At 54.2% G+C, this 14,146-nt stretch overlaps 1 protein-coding gene across 3 annotated transcripts in view; it reads left to right on the forward strand.

The window, feature by feature from the left end:
* SHISAL1 (shisa like 1) overlaps positions 1-14,146 on the forward strand; it is a 156,918-nt gene that overhangs the window by 99,447 nt on the left and 43,325 nt on the right. For all 3 annotated transcript variants that reach the window (XM_055254029.2, XM_055254028.2, XM_055254030.2), the window contains exon 3: positions 3,686-3,899. In XM_055254029.2, the coding sequence (XP_055110004.2) occupies positions 3,686-3,899 (214 nt within the window). The remainder of the gene's footprint in view (positions 1-3,685; positions 3,900-14,146) is intronic.

Raw genomic sequence — 14,146 nt, forward strand, 5'->3', positions numbered from 1 at the left:
CCTGTGCTCCTCCCAGCTAGAGCTGAGAGCCCAAGTTCAAGGGCAGCCCTGCTCCCCAGCCAGAGCCTGCTCCCAGCAAGGAGCCCCCTCCGGCTCTCCGGCTTCCTCTCCCTCAGTCTTTCTGTGTCTCTGTGTCTCTGGGTCTCTGTCTCTCTCTGTGTGTCTCTGTCTCTCTGTCTCTCTGTCTCTCTGTCTCTGTCTTTCTGTGTCTCCATGTCTGTCTCTGTTTCTGTCTGTCTGTCTCTGTCTGTCTCTGTCTTTCCGTGTCTCTGTGTCTGTCTGTCTGTCTGTTTCTCTCTGTCTCTCTGTCGTTGTCTCTGTCTGTCTCTCTATGTCTCTGTGTCTGTCTCTGTCTCTCTGTCTCTGTCTCTCTGTGTCTCTGTGTCCGTCTCTGTCTCTGTCTCTCTGTCTCTGTCTCTGTCTCTCTGTCTCTGTCTCTGTCTCTCTGTGTCTGTCTCTGTGTCTGTCTCTGTGTCTGTCTCTGTCTCTGTGTGTCTGTCTCTGTCTCTGTGTGTCTGTCTCTCTGTCTCTGTCTGTCTCTCTGTGTCTCTGTCTCTGTCTCTGTCTGCCTCTGTCTTTTTCTGTCTCTTTCTGTCTCTCTTTGTGTCTCTGTCTGTCTCTCTTTGTGTCTCTGTCTTTCTCTGACTCTTTCTGTCTCTGTCTCCATCTCTCTGTCTCTGTCTCTGTGTCCGTCTCTGTCTCTGTGTCTGTCTCTGTCTCTCTGTCTTTGTTTCTATCTGTCTCTGTGTGTCTGTCTCTGTCTCTGTGTGTCTGTCTCTCTGTCTCTGTCTGTCTCTCTGTGTCTCTGTCTCTGTCTGCCTCTGTCTTTTTCTGTCTCTTTCTGTCTCTCTTTGTGTCTCTGTCTTTCTCTGACTCTTTCTGTCTCTGTCTCCATCTCTCTGTCTCTGTGTCTCTGTCTCTGTCTCTGTGTCTGTCTGTACTTCCTCATGCCCGCATGCTCTAACAGGGTCACTGACACCAGCCTGGTGGTTTTCAGCCCCTGCCCCTTTGCTGGGGGCAGCTCAGAGGGAGGCTATGAGGGTGTCTGGGGGTGCTTGGCAGGGCTCCCCGGACAGCAAAGCCGAAGCCACGCCCAGGCCAGGGGTCTGGGGGCCACCCAGCTGCTCTCCCCTTCCCAGATGCTTCCCATGCTTTGGCTCACCTGGAGGACGGACCCACTCAGCCCATTTTACAAATGAGGAAGGTGAGACACTCAGAAGGAAAGCAGCCTGCCCGAGGTCACCCCTTCAGGGGAGGGGCCAGCCAGTGAGTGAGGACCATCCAGATGCAGGAGTTACATGGAGCTGTGCACACAGGGGTGCGTTCGTGGTTGAGGCTTGGGGGCCCAAAACGCGGCTCTCTCCTTCGCGTCCCTGCTCTGCTGGGCCGAGTGTCCCTCGGCCTGGAGTCACGCCGTGCCCCAGAGCAGAAGCCCATGGATGCTGCCCTTTACTGCCCTTTACTGCCCCTAGTGCACGCACAGCCTCTTTCTCTAGGTGGGTGCTGCGCCTTGCTGTTTACAACACACTCCTGGGAGCCCCCAACCCCCCTTGGAGACCATGAGTCTTTCATCAGTGAGGGGAGGAAGCCAGAGAGGTCACGATGGCCCAGGCGGCCTCATGCCAGGACTCCCACCCGGTTGTCCTGGCTCCCAGCCCAGGGCTCTGTTGGCTCCGGGAAGGCAGCCGGGGAGGCCTCATCATTACCAAATGGCCACAGCCCATGGCGCTGACCGCCCAGTGGTGGCCGGGTGAGCTGGGTGCTGGTAATGGGCAGGACCCTTCCACATCCCCTAACCTCGCCGGGCCTGCCCTCCCTGGCCCCCCCATCTCTGCATATCGGGCTCCTCCCAGTCCCTAGAGGCCCAGCTCAAAGGCTGCCTCCTCCATGCTGCCCTACCGCTCCGTCCCTTCCCTCCCTGAGTCCTGTGGTAGCCTCACGGGCCAGTCCCAGGGCCTAAGCTAGACTTTCTGACCAGCAGTGTGAGTGTGCCTGGTCCCTCTCCAACTGCCCACACCCTGAGCGTGAGCAGGGCCTCCTCACTGACCTGGGCAGTGTGACCCAGACGGTGGCCGGAACTGGCCAGCTGCCTCTGCCCCTTGCCACTAGGCCAGTGGGTCCCAAACCCAAGCCCATCAGCATCCCCTGGAGGGCTTGCCAGGACAGATGGCGGGGCCTACCCCAGAGCTTCTGATTCAGAAGCCCAGTGGCCTGAGAATCTGCATTTCTGACAAGCCCTCCGGGGATGCCCTCGAGGCCGATCAGGGGCCACACTTTGGGAACTGCTGCCCTGAGCCACAGTTTTCTCCCCTGTACGATGGGAATAAATGAGATAGAGTGAGACAGTTGTCTACTTGGGGCTCCCTTAATAACCTCTGCATCCCCAGAGGAGGTCTTCTTCTTTCTTAAGTTTGAGGAAGATAAGGGGGCCTGGAGAGCTCCCGTGGTTCCCCAAAAGCTGAGAGCTTTCTCTCACGTGGTCATGCCCATCCCCACAGAAGAGGGTGCTGTCTGTGGGGGAAGGGGTGTGGAATTTCATACCCCCCGCCCGAGGAAGCCTCAGCACCCCGGCGCGTGAAGGCCACCTGCCCATCTGCCCAGCCCAGCCCAGCTGGGACTCCCCTGCGGCAGCCCCGGGTGGGCAGGCGGGGAGCTGTGTGGGCTGCAGCCTAATAACCTCTCAGCAGACACAGAGCTTTCAACGAGCTGGAGGAGCTCCTGCAAAGCCACTGCCTTTGTGGTTGAAGGAATGTATTCAGCCAGCGAAGCCCCTTTTCAGCGATACAAATTAGATACAGCGATCTCTTTTATGAAGATACTAATTAAGCCTGAGACAGCGGGCTCTAGGTTTTTTCCATTGTTATATTTGTTCAGATTTTCAGTCCTGTTAACACCATCCTGGGTTTGCGGTAGCATTGATGGCTGAATAGCGGCCTCCGCCCCTGAGCAGAGCGGTGGGAGGGTTCCAGGCCAAGGCGGAGCTACCACCGTGAGGTGGGGGTGACTGAGGCAGGCCCTTGGGGACTTTGGGGCCTAGGGTACTAGTTTAGTAGAAACGAAGGAACGGAGGATCTGCTGTTTTTGACACAAGAGGTACCCAAGAAGTCCTTGCACCTATGCCAGCCACCACCCGGGCCAGCCTGGGCTTAGCAACAGGTCCACCGCGGCCCACCTCGGAACAGAGAGCTAGTGATCCAAGACTGGAGAGGGCCCCAAACTTTGAATCCAGGCCTGAGTTCCATTCCTGCCCCTGCAACACTTATCAGCTCGGGCAAGTCACCTTAGGTCTCTGAGCCCCAGTTTCTCCATCTGTAAAGTGGGATCTCAAACTTGCTTGGCTGTGTGAGTTAAATGAGATGGGTCTGTGAAGCATACAGTAGGTGCTCAGTTAAGGCTGATTTCCTAATTGAGTGACTGCTGCCTGTCAAGTATGTTCACCAAAGCAGGAGAGCCAGCCCTGCCCTCCAGGACCAGCCAGTTGGGTGACACAGAGAGTGTAACCAGGGCTGGGAGGCTGGGGGTAATGGGAACCCAGAGGTGAGGCTCACGGTGGACCACAAAGGCATCCAGGGGAGGGAAGAAGCAGGCAGGACCCGAGAAGAGGCCGGCCAGTCCCCCTGCCTCTTGGCAGAACCCATGGACTGGTGAGGGACCCCTCTGAGCCTGGTGACCTCCTGTCTTCCAGTCTTGTCTGCACATTTCCGGGTCTGTGAACCGTACACAGACCACAAAGGCCGCTACCACTTCGGCTTCCACTGCCCCCGGCTCTCAGACAACAAGACCTTCATCCTCTGTTGTCACCATAACAACACGGTCTTCAAATACTGCTGCAACGAGACGGAGTTCCAGGCGGTGATGCAGGCGAACCTCACGGCCAGCTCCGAGGGTTACATGCACAAGTGAGTGCCACTCTGGGGGTGCAACCCCACTGCCTCGGGCCCCGGGCAAGGCAACCTGCCTCCCAAAATCCTGTCCCCTGGGGAGGCAGTTGGACAACCACTATAAGGTTGGGTGGGCCTGGAAGGAGTCTGGGAGAGTCTTTGGATGACCAGGGTTTTTGGCCCATTGTGCCTTCTAAGCTTCAACCTTCTCAGCTGAGAAATGGACGCAGAGGCCGGGTGCGGTGGCTCACACCTGTAATCCTAGCACTTTGGGAGAATGAGGCGGGTGGATCACCTGAGGTCAGGAGTTCGAGACCAGCCTAGCCAACATGGTGAAACCCCATCTCTACTAAAAATACAAAAATTAGTGGGGCGTGGTGGCAGGTGCCTGTAATCCCAGCTACTCAGGAGGCTGAGGCAGGAGAATCACTTGAACCCAGGAGGCAGAGGTTGCAGTGAGCAGAGATGGTGCCATTGCACTCCAGCCTGGGTGACAAGAGTGATAAAAAGAAAAGAAAGAGGGAGGGAAGGAGGGAGGGAAGAAGGAAGGGACATAGAATACTCACTTTGCAGGGTTACCATAGAAGCTAAGTGAGGTTAAGGATGTGGAAAGCTTTCAGGCGTAGAAGGCGCCTGGGCCCATAATCCACCGGGTTCCTTCATTCATTCTTCATTCATTTAACAAATACTGATTGATACCATTGACCCAGAGATTAATCCCATGCAGTTCTTTTCCTTAAGGTGATTAAAATACACTGGGATCAGGGGCCTGATGGAGGGGACCGCAGATGTGGAGAAAGAGAGAGTTTGCTGATAGAAAAGCAATGAGAACATGCTAAGTAGAGTCATGGAGTTTCAAAACAGCATGCATTTCTCTATTATGAGTGAAGCTGGCCATCTTTTCACATGCCTGAGAGACATTTGTATTTCTTTTACCGTGAGCTAGCTGTTTATGTCTTCTGTCATTTTTCTATTGAATTTTTTGTTTTTTTCTTATTTATTTATGGGTGCTTTTCATATATGAAGGAAATATGATGAGTTGCAAACATCTTCCCATCTTCTCATTGTTGAATGTTTCCATACAAATGTTTCCTCAATGTGACTTTGACTTTATACTGCTTTTTCCTCATGCTTAATTTTTGTTATGTAAACACATTTATCCTTTTTTTTTTCTTTTATGGCTTCTGGCTTTTGCATCATACTAAGAAAGGCATTTCCTGCTCTGAGGTCATTAAAAATACCACGTTTTCTCCTAATTATTTTACGTTTTAATATTTTGTCTTTAAGTAGTTGAGCTCTCTGGAATTTACTTTGATGAAAGTTTTAAAGTTGGAATTAAACTTTATTATTCTTTTTTCAAAATGGGTAGCTGGTTATTCCAACACCATTTATTAAATTGGCCATCTCTGTTCCCCCAATATGAAATGCAAACTTACCAAATACCTTAATATACGAAATCTGAGTATTGAGGTAGAGTGTGATATGCAGTTGGCTTCAGTTGCTCTGGCTATACACTAGTGCCTCACTGTGTTAACCACTGTGACTTTTAATATGTTTTAATGCCTTAGTGGGCTCCTCCTGGCTCTCTTGTCGTACAAACTTTAGAATTAGCTGTGTAGTACCCCTACTTCCCCCCGCAAAAAATCCAGTTAGTATTTTTTACAGAGATTGTATTGAATTCATAGGTTAATCCAAGGATTGACTTTTTATGATGTTGAACATTTCCATACAAATGTCTTTCCATTTGTTCAGATTTTCTTTCATAGCATTTTAGAGTTTTCTTCATATAGATATTAGACATATATTTTGCATTTATTTCTAGTTATTTCTTTTTATGTTGCTGTTGGGTCTTTCCTTCCACTATATCCTCTGAGTATTGTTAAAAGCAATGATTTTGAGATATGAATGTTGATAAAAGCAATGATTTTGAGATATGAATGTTGATAAAAGCAATGATTTTGAGATAGGGATTTTGCATTCAGCCACCTTACTGAAATTTCTTATTTTTTTTCAGTTGATTCTCTTAGGTTTCCAATTATTCCACTTGTAAACAATGATAATTTTATTGCCCTACCTTGCCGTTTTTGTGCCTCACTTCTTTTTCTTGTCCAATTGTGTTGGCTAGTGCTTCTAAAACAGTCTTTAGAATTGTCAGGCTTCTTCTTCTGATTTTAATGTGATGCTTCAAATCATTTTCCCAATAAGCATGAGGCTGAGTTTTGGGGCAGATGTATTTTTTCATGATAAGGAAAAATCTTTTTGAAAGGGGCGTTTGTTGAAGGGAGGCGGTGGGTTGCGAGTGTGAGCCTCGATCTCTGTCTGATGTTGGGGCTGAAGGGCTTTGCCACCATGCTGCATTCACTCAGGGGGAAGCCGCCTGTTCCAAATCTCCCCACCTCCCACCTAGGCCAGCTCCCCAGCCTTCCTTCCTCAAATGCACGGGTGCTTCCCCTGAATCTCTCGCCATCTGCTCAGCCCTTAGAATAATTCTGTGTGTGAAGTCACTCAGCAAGCCCTGTCCATCATATCAGGGCTGCAGTCAGTTCTGGGATTTGACCCAAGCCTTGTATAAGACAAGGAACGAATTCCCTGAGAGACGAGGGTAGTGCCAGGACTCGGGTGAGGACCCTGTCATGCTGCAAGTTCTGGCCGAACGCCAGACAAGGCTTGGCAAAACAACCAGACTCCTCCAAGGTCTGGTGACTGGTGTCTGGGATCCTCATTTTGAAGCCCACAAGTTTCTATAATCTGCATATTTGCACAGGATTTCACACGGAACACTCCACTCCAGCAGCACAGGGGGTCCTGGCGGCTGCTGATGAAGAGTTGGGCTGCAAAATAAAGGCCTTCCCCTGGGGAGAATGGGAGTATTGAGGATCAGAACTTTAACTTACATTTTTAATCTTTAGCCCTCGAAAGTGTTTATGGAGCACATAATATAGCTGAGTCTCTGCACTCAACCTCATCATGCCGCTGCAGCTACCTGGCAGCCCATCCTCAGCCCATTTTACAGATGAGGAAGGGGAGGCACAGAGCAGTTGAGTCACTTGCCTGATGAAGGCAGCGGTTAGTGGTGGAGCCAGCAGCCAACCCAGATGGTCTGGAATCACTTTAGTCATTCTGGAGCTTCTACCAACAGAGGCAGATCCTACTGAGGAGAGGCCCCCTGAGTGGGGATCCCACCCCAGCACCACTGACATTTGGGGCCAGGTCATCCTCCATGGTGGGGCACACTCTGTGCATTGTGGGATGTTTAGAAGCATCCCGATGGCCTCCACTGACCCGGTGCACCTCCTCCCCAGTGACAACCCGCAATGGCTCCTGACAGTGCCAAATGCGGAGGCACAGAATCATCTCCAGTTAAGCTGCTGCCCTAGGGAGATCCCATCCCTTGTCATTCTCCAGTGATCTTCTCGCCACCTTCCCTCTCCATAGCTGTGAGTATGGAGCCCACACAGAGGAGGACGCAGCTCCTTCTCCTCCCCCAGGCTTCTCCTGTCATAGGTGCTCCTGCGGAGGGAGGCGTGGTGCTTGATTCTCGAGATCTGACAGCGTTTAAGAAGGTGGGCCGGACGCGGTGGCTCACGCCTGTAATCCTAGCACTTTGGGAGGCAGAGGCGGGCGGATCATGAGGTCAGGAGATTGAGACCATCCTGGCTAACACAGTGAAACCCCGTCTCTACTAAAAATACAAAAAACAATTAGCCGGGCGAGGTGGCGGGCGCCTGTAGTCCCAGCTACTCGGGAGGCTGAGGCAGGAGAATGGCATGAACCCCGGGGGGCGGAGCCTGCAGTGAGCCGAGATCGCGCCACTGCACTCCAGCCTGGGTGACAGCGAGACTCTGTCTCAAAAAAGAAAAAAAAAAAAGAAGTTGGGAGCCCCACAGCCCAGAGGAAAGAGCACTTTTGGGCAGAATTCTCTGCAGCCCAGTGGAAGAGCAAGGGGAACCAGGGAAGAAACAGCTGGTGGAGGCAGGGGGACCGGGGGTCTTGTCTAGCCTGGGGGCTAGGGTGGTTAGACTTTCTTCTGAGGCCATCAAGGGTCCCTGGAGGGCTTTAAATGGCTTGGTGCTGCATAGGCCATGCTTGGGACAAGGCCCCGGAGGACCTAGAGTGTCTGCAGGAGCAGGAGGCATGAGGGTGGCCTAGGCCAGATCTGGATCCCACTGAGGGGAGATCAAGAACTCGGGTCAGGGGCCATGGAAGCCTCTTCCCAGCTGCCCAGTTTCAAGGACCTTGGGGAGAGGACCCAAGCTCAGGGAGCTGAAGTAGGGCCTGGTGTCCAGGTGGGGCTGGACCAGTGGCAGAGGGTGACTTGAGGATGAGCCTTGGGGAGCAGGACGCAGGGCTGAAGTCCCGGGTCATTGGATGGGTTGGAGAGGGCCTGTGTGTGCAGGGGGACCCAGGTAGAGTCCACCTCTGTGCCTGTCCTGTATTTGGGGCCCTGGCCACACGATATCACAGGCTCCTCTGGGCAAGACACCTATGGTGCCCATTAATCCTCACCATGGGAGGAAGGAGGGGCTGGGGCCCAGGCTGGAGAAGTCACCTGTCCCAGACCACATGGGTGATAACAACTGGTGTCAAGATCTGAGGAGCTCTGGAGCCCTGGTTCTGCCACCCTTTGGTGCATCTAGAAGGCCAGGACTTGTGTGCCATTGGTGACCACACCAGATCCCACCTACGAGGCTGGATGTTCCAGTATCCTAGACAGGTTAGCACTCACCAGCAGCCCATCTAGATGGACCAGGCCAACGCGACTCCGGGAAGGGGCTTTATGCAGATGCAAGAGCTCCTGGTCCTCCCCCATCGCCCCTCCCCCCCACCCCCGCCCCTCCACAGCCCTCCCTGCTGGTGAAACAGCCAGGAGGCGGGGCTGGTGACAGGGAAAAGGAGAGCGCTTCTGATGACTTATTTATTTGTATTTTTCTGGAGGAACAGAATGGTTTGTTTTGGTTCTGGCTGCCTGGCAGGAAGGCAGAGTGAGAGGAAGCAGCCTCGCCAAGCCCACCGCCACAGCGAGATGCCCGCTTCCAGCCACATGGGCCATAGAGGGACTGCGGAGAGAGGGGTGGGGCAGGGGCCCTGACATGGTGAGAAGTGTGCTGCCCTCCTTCCCATGCCAGGGCACTCCAGACACCAGCAATGGCGACTCAGCCTCAGGTCCCTGAGCAATCTGTGGAAGCCTCTGTGTGGGGGTCGTGGTGGGCCAGGGCGTGCGGGGGATGTGGTCAGTTCTCTCTGGGGACAGGGAAAGTCTCTCTGGAGGAGGTGGCTGGGAGTGGCATCTCCCACGATGCATGGGCGTTCCTTCACCAAGCAGATGGGCCACAGGGGGTGGGAGGTGGGGAGGGACTCTAGGAGGACAGAACAGTGCACCCAAAGGCCTAGCATGTGCAGGCATGGACTGTTGTCCCTCCCTTGGCCATGCGTGAAACCTCTGACCCCCAAAGCTTTGCCCTTCCCCAGGGGATGGAAGTGAATGAACACTTATGAGGACTTCCTCCAACACGAGGGGCCTGACTCACGCTGACACCCTCCATCTGTTATCTATGAAGACCTTCCACTAGCCCCGTTCACTAGGGCTGAGGCTCAGAGAGGGTGAAGCCCTGCCTGCAGCCACACAGCACACAGGGGACACAGCAGGGTTTGGGTCAGCCGTATCGGTCATCCTGGGCTTAGTTATGCCGAGGGGAGGAGCACCCTCAGAGGTCCCGGGAGCTTGAGAAGCGAAGGCTTCTTTTTGGCTCGTACTCTGGGTCCTTCTTGGGCTCTCTGGTTCTACATCTAAAGCATTCTGTGATGGGGCCGGAGAAGCAGCTCCCATCCCGGGCAGGATGGCCCCGCGGTAGAGGGAGAAGGCAGTGGTGAAGCCACACACGTCGTGTCTCTAAGCTTCTGCTCAGAAGTGGCCACAGCATTTTTGCTCATGTTTCATTGGCCAAAGCACATCACTTGTCCAAGCCTGTTACCAGTGGGGTGAGGAGAGACAGAGGGATTGACCCTATTGGGAACGCCCTCAGCCAGGCGCAGTGGCATTTTGATAGTAACAGACTCTGCTTCACCAGGTATATCCAGGCCCAAAGCCCACACACCGCCACTGCCCTAGACAACCTCGATCCTGCTGTGTGACCTTGGGCAAGGCACTTTGCCTCTCTGGGTCTAGACCTATTCAGCACTCTCTCTGTGCCTTAATCACACGAGCCAGCATTCCAGGGGTCTGTCTCTCTCCAGGCCCTCGTGTTATCTCACAGCCTCACAGTTACACCATGAAGTAGGGGGTCTAGGTATCCCCATTTCACAGACAAGGAAACTGAAGCTCAGTTGCCCAAAATCACAGAGAGAATTTTGCTGAGCTGGGATTTGAATTCACACAGCCTTGACTTCTTGAGCCCATACCTTAGTCGCCAGAGTCATCCACCTTGTCTCATGGACCCAAGGCCACTCCTGCCAATGGGCTCCATACTCTCTTTTTTTTTTTTTTGAGACTGAGTTTCCCTCTTGTTGCCCAGGCTGGAGTATAATGGCACAATCACAGCTCACCGCAACCTCCGCCTCCCGGGTTAAAGCAATTCCCCTGCCTCAGCCTCCCAAGTAGCTGGGATTATAGGTGCCCGCCACCACGCCCAGCTAATTTTGTGTTCTTAGTAGAGACAGGGTTGCTCCATATTAGTCAGGCTGGTCTCAAACTCTTGACCTCAGGTGATCCACCCTCTTCGGCCTCCCAGAGTGCTGGGATTACGGATGTGAGCCACTGCGCCCAGCAGGCCATACTCCCATTTTTTAGACGAGGTTGGCAGAGGGGCCATCGGCCATCTTCCAGCTGAGCCGATGTCTCGTTCTGGCCTGCTGGCCTCAGGAACTCTCCTCCTCCACCCTCAAATGTGACTGCCTGGTGGGGTGGTGACGGGGACTTCCATCCCCACACTGGCTGCAGCTGCTCTTCCTGCTGACGGATCTGCTCCTGTGCCCCAGGAAGATGTTCAGTGAGATTCCTCCATCAGAGAAGGTTTTGTTTACTGCTTGGGAAACACCAAAAGAATTTGAATCAGTAAATATCCCAAAATACACTGAAAAAATTGCAATCTGCGGCTTTGGCTGCCTTCACATCTCGCTCCATAAAACAGCCTTTGGTTTTTTATCTTCTGCCATTTATAAAACACACACCCACACAACAAAGACCCCTGCATCTGGATGGAATTAATTTCCAGGTCACATATTTTTCATTACATTTACAAAAGTTTTTTAAAGACCTGAATCTTCCCAGCTGGCTGACCATGGGGAGGGCCAGCCGTGGCAGGCCAGGGGAGTGGTTTCAGCATGGTGCCCATGGCCCGGGCGTCCCTGCCTGCCACCTCCAGGGTGGTCACCTCACAAGGAAGGGTGAGTCAGCAAAGGCAACACCCCCCGCAGGCAGGCCCCTCCCTTCCCTGACAGCGAGGATGAGCTGGGAGGGCCGGGGGTCAGGTCATGTGTCGATTCCAGCAAGCTGGCTGCAGAGGCCGGGAGCCCGGCAGTACACACACACACACACACACACACACACGATGACAATGACACACTGATCTGCAGGATGCCCCGAGGAGGGAGGACAGGGACTCGCCCTCAGTTCCTGGTAGAGGGTGAGCCAGGACAAGCGGGCACACCACGCAGGTGCAGGGGACCCCTCTTTGGACATCTATCCTAGATTCGACCATGGAATTCCCCCAAGATCAGCTCACTTGAAGTCAGAGAGGGACCTGGGTCCAGCTCCCAGCGCTGCCACTCAGCAGCTATGTGGCCTTTTGCAAGTGACTTTGCCTCTCTGGGTCTCATTTCCTCATGTGTGACATGGGAACACTAGCTCCTCCCTCATGGCACCATCGCATGGATTCAGAAGCACAGGGCACTGGCGCATAACAATTGCCAGTGTTTCTATTAGCTGCTGGTGCACAGACATGCAGCCTATAAACTCCAGGGAAGTTAGTATCAAAGTGGCCACTGTCACCAGCCCATCCTCAGCTCTCAATATGTGTTGGTGTCAGTATTCACAGCCTAAGGCTGAGTGCTGGGCTCATAAAGACAATTTGAACCCCAACCCTGCCCTCAGGGCCCTCCCAATCTCCAGGGGCAGACAGTCCTACAAAACAACAAAGACAACAGTGTGTTCTGGGAAATCCAGTGGCTTTGAGAATGCAGGGTAGGGGTTGGACTGACACAGGGCATCAAGGAAGGCTTCCTGGAGGAGGTGATATCTGGGCTAAGACACAGTGCCAGGGCCAGCTGGGTATGCAGGAGGTAGGCAGGAGTTCTGGAGAGAGGTGCAGCATGGACAAAGGCCTCCAGGCAAGAGAGCTATTGGGCTGGAGCAGCTTTCCTTTTCTTTTTTTTTTTTTTTTTGAGACGGAGTCTCGCTCTGTCACCCAGGCTGGGGTGCAGTGGCGCAATCTCAGCTCACTGCAAGCTCCGCCTCCCGCATTCACGCCATTCTCCTGCCTCAGCCTCCTGAATAGCTGGGATTACAGGCACCCGCCACCACACCCAGCTACTTTTTTTTTAATTTTTAGCAGAGATGGGGTTTCACCGTGTTAGCCAGGATGGTCTCGATCTCCTGACCTCGTGATCCGCCCGCCTCGGCCTCCCAAAGTGCTGGGATTACAGGCGTGAGCCACGGCGCCTGGCCCCTGGAGCAGCTTTTCTACCTGAGAGCCTGGGTGGCTGCAGCCAAGGCAGTGTGGTGTCGTGGTTTGGAGCGCAACTCTAGAGCTCAGCTGCTGAGTTCAAATACTGGTTCTGCCCCTTAATGGCTGTGAGCTCTCAGGCAAGTCTCTTAATTCCACCGAGCCTCAGTTTTCCATCTGTAAAGCAGGGATGACAATGATGAAAAAACTGTTTCCTCCCGTGGTTGCGTGAGCATTAAGTGGGCTAACATGGGAAGCAGGTGGGGGAACGAGCATCCACTGCCACTTCTGGTACTATTATTTCTTGGCCTGGTGGTTCGAGGCCCAGCCTGTGGCCCACCCACACCCCCAGCTGGCATCCTGGACCCCTTCTGTGGACAGCATCTGCACACAGCTGCCCTGCCTCCCCTTTCCCCGTCTCCTCCCTCAGCCCCCGTGGCTGCTGCCATGGGAACCACCGAAGAAAAACCTGGCACTTAGAGCAATTCTGTGGGGGCTGCAGGAGGGAGGGTGCTGGGGAAAGCAGGAGGGCCTGGGGACTGGAGCCAGGCCTGACTCCTCGGTCTGCGGGGACATCTACCCTGGGGACACCTGCCCCAGCATGCTGGATGGGGCCGCAGGCCTCTTTTTCCTGGAATTCCTGGAAGGAATTCCATATCCAGATGCCTCCAGGACAAGCTAGACTCTCTTTAACATAAGGCCGCTGGGGCCTGGCTGTCAGTCATTTACACCTTAGCATGAGCGAGCCCATCAGTCTGATGCAGGCTTCTTGGCGGTGGGGGCTGGGAGGTGGGGGCAAGGAGGCAGCAAGGACCCACAGTGACCGGGAGCTGTGGGATTACAGCCACAAAGCCTAAGCACCGGCCTACTGCTGCTCATGGGACGTGCTTAGGACATGCAGAGGCCTCCCAGCCAGGGGCTCCCAGGCACCCGAGCAGCATCTTCAGGCCAAGAACTTGGCCAAGTGAGAGGAGGGAAGGCATTCTAGGCAGAGAGTGAAAGCAAGCTTCCCTCGCCCCGGGCTCAGCCCTGGTCGGGGCCGGAGGAGTCCAAGGGAAGCAGCCCCCATCTTCCTACAGAGGCCGCTGCTGGCGCCGGGGCTGACCTAAGCCTGGGAAGATCTGGATCCTGGAAGTTGAGACGGGGAAAGGCCTCATGCTCATCTCCTCCAGGCCCAGAGACAGGCAAGGGTTTTCCCAGGCCACACAGCAAACCAGGCAGAGGAAGAATTAGAACCAGGTCTCAGGCTCCGGGCTGGCCCCTTCCCCCAGCCTCAAACAGGGTCTTAAAGGATCTGCTGCCCCCGAGACCCCCATCTGGGCGAGAGCGAGGTGAGTCTCTCCCTGGGGATGTGCAGCGGCAGCGTATGCAGGCCGGACACTGGCTCCGTTCACGCCTTCTCGACACCAGAAGCGCACACCCACCCAAACACATGCCTGCAGCAGGGAGCAGACGGAGGCGGCGCTGGAGCGATTAATAGATTGGTGGCTTCAGGCAGCCCCAGCCCCTGGCACGCACTGTTAGGGCTTAGCAGCCCCAGGTGCAGTGGCAAGCCCTGGACACCGTCCACCCTGGGCACAGGTCAGGGAGACTTGGACCCTGGCC

This window comes from Symphalangus syndactylus, chromosome 18 (assembly GCF_028878055.3).
Source record: "Symphalangus syndactylus isolate Jambi chromosome 18, NHGRI_mSymSyn1-v2.1_pri, whole genome shotgun sequence".
Lineage (NCBI taxonomy): Eukaryota > Metazoa > Chordata > Mammalia > Primates > Hylobatidae > Symphalangus > Symphalangus syndactylus.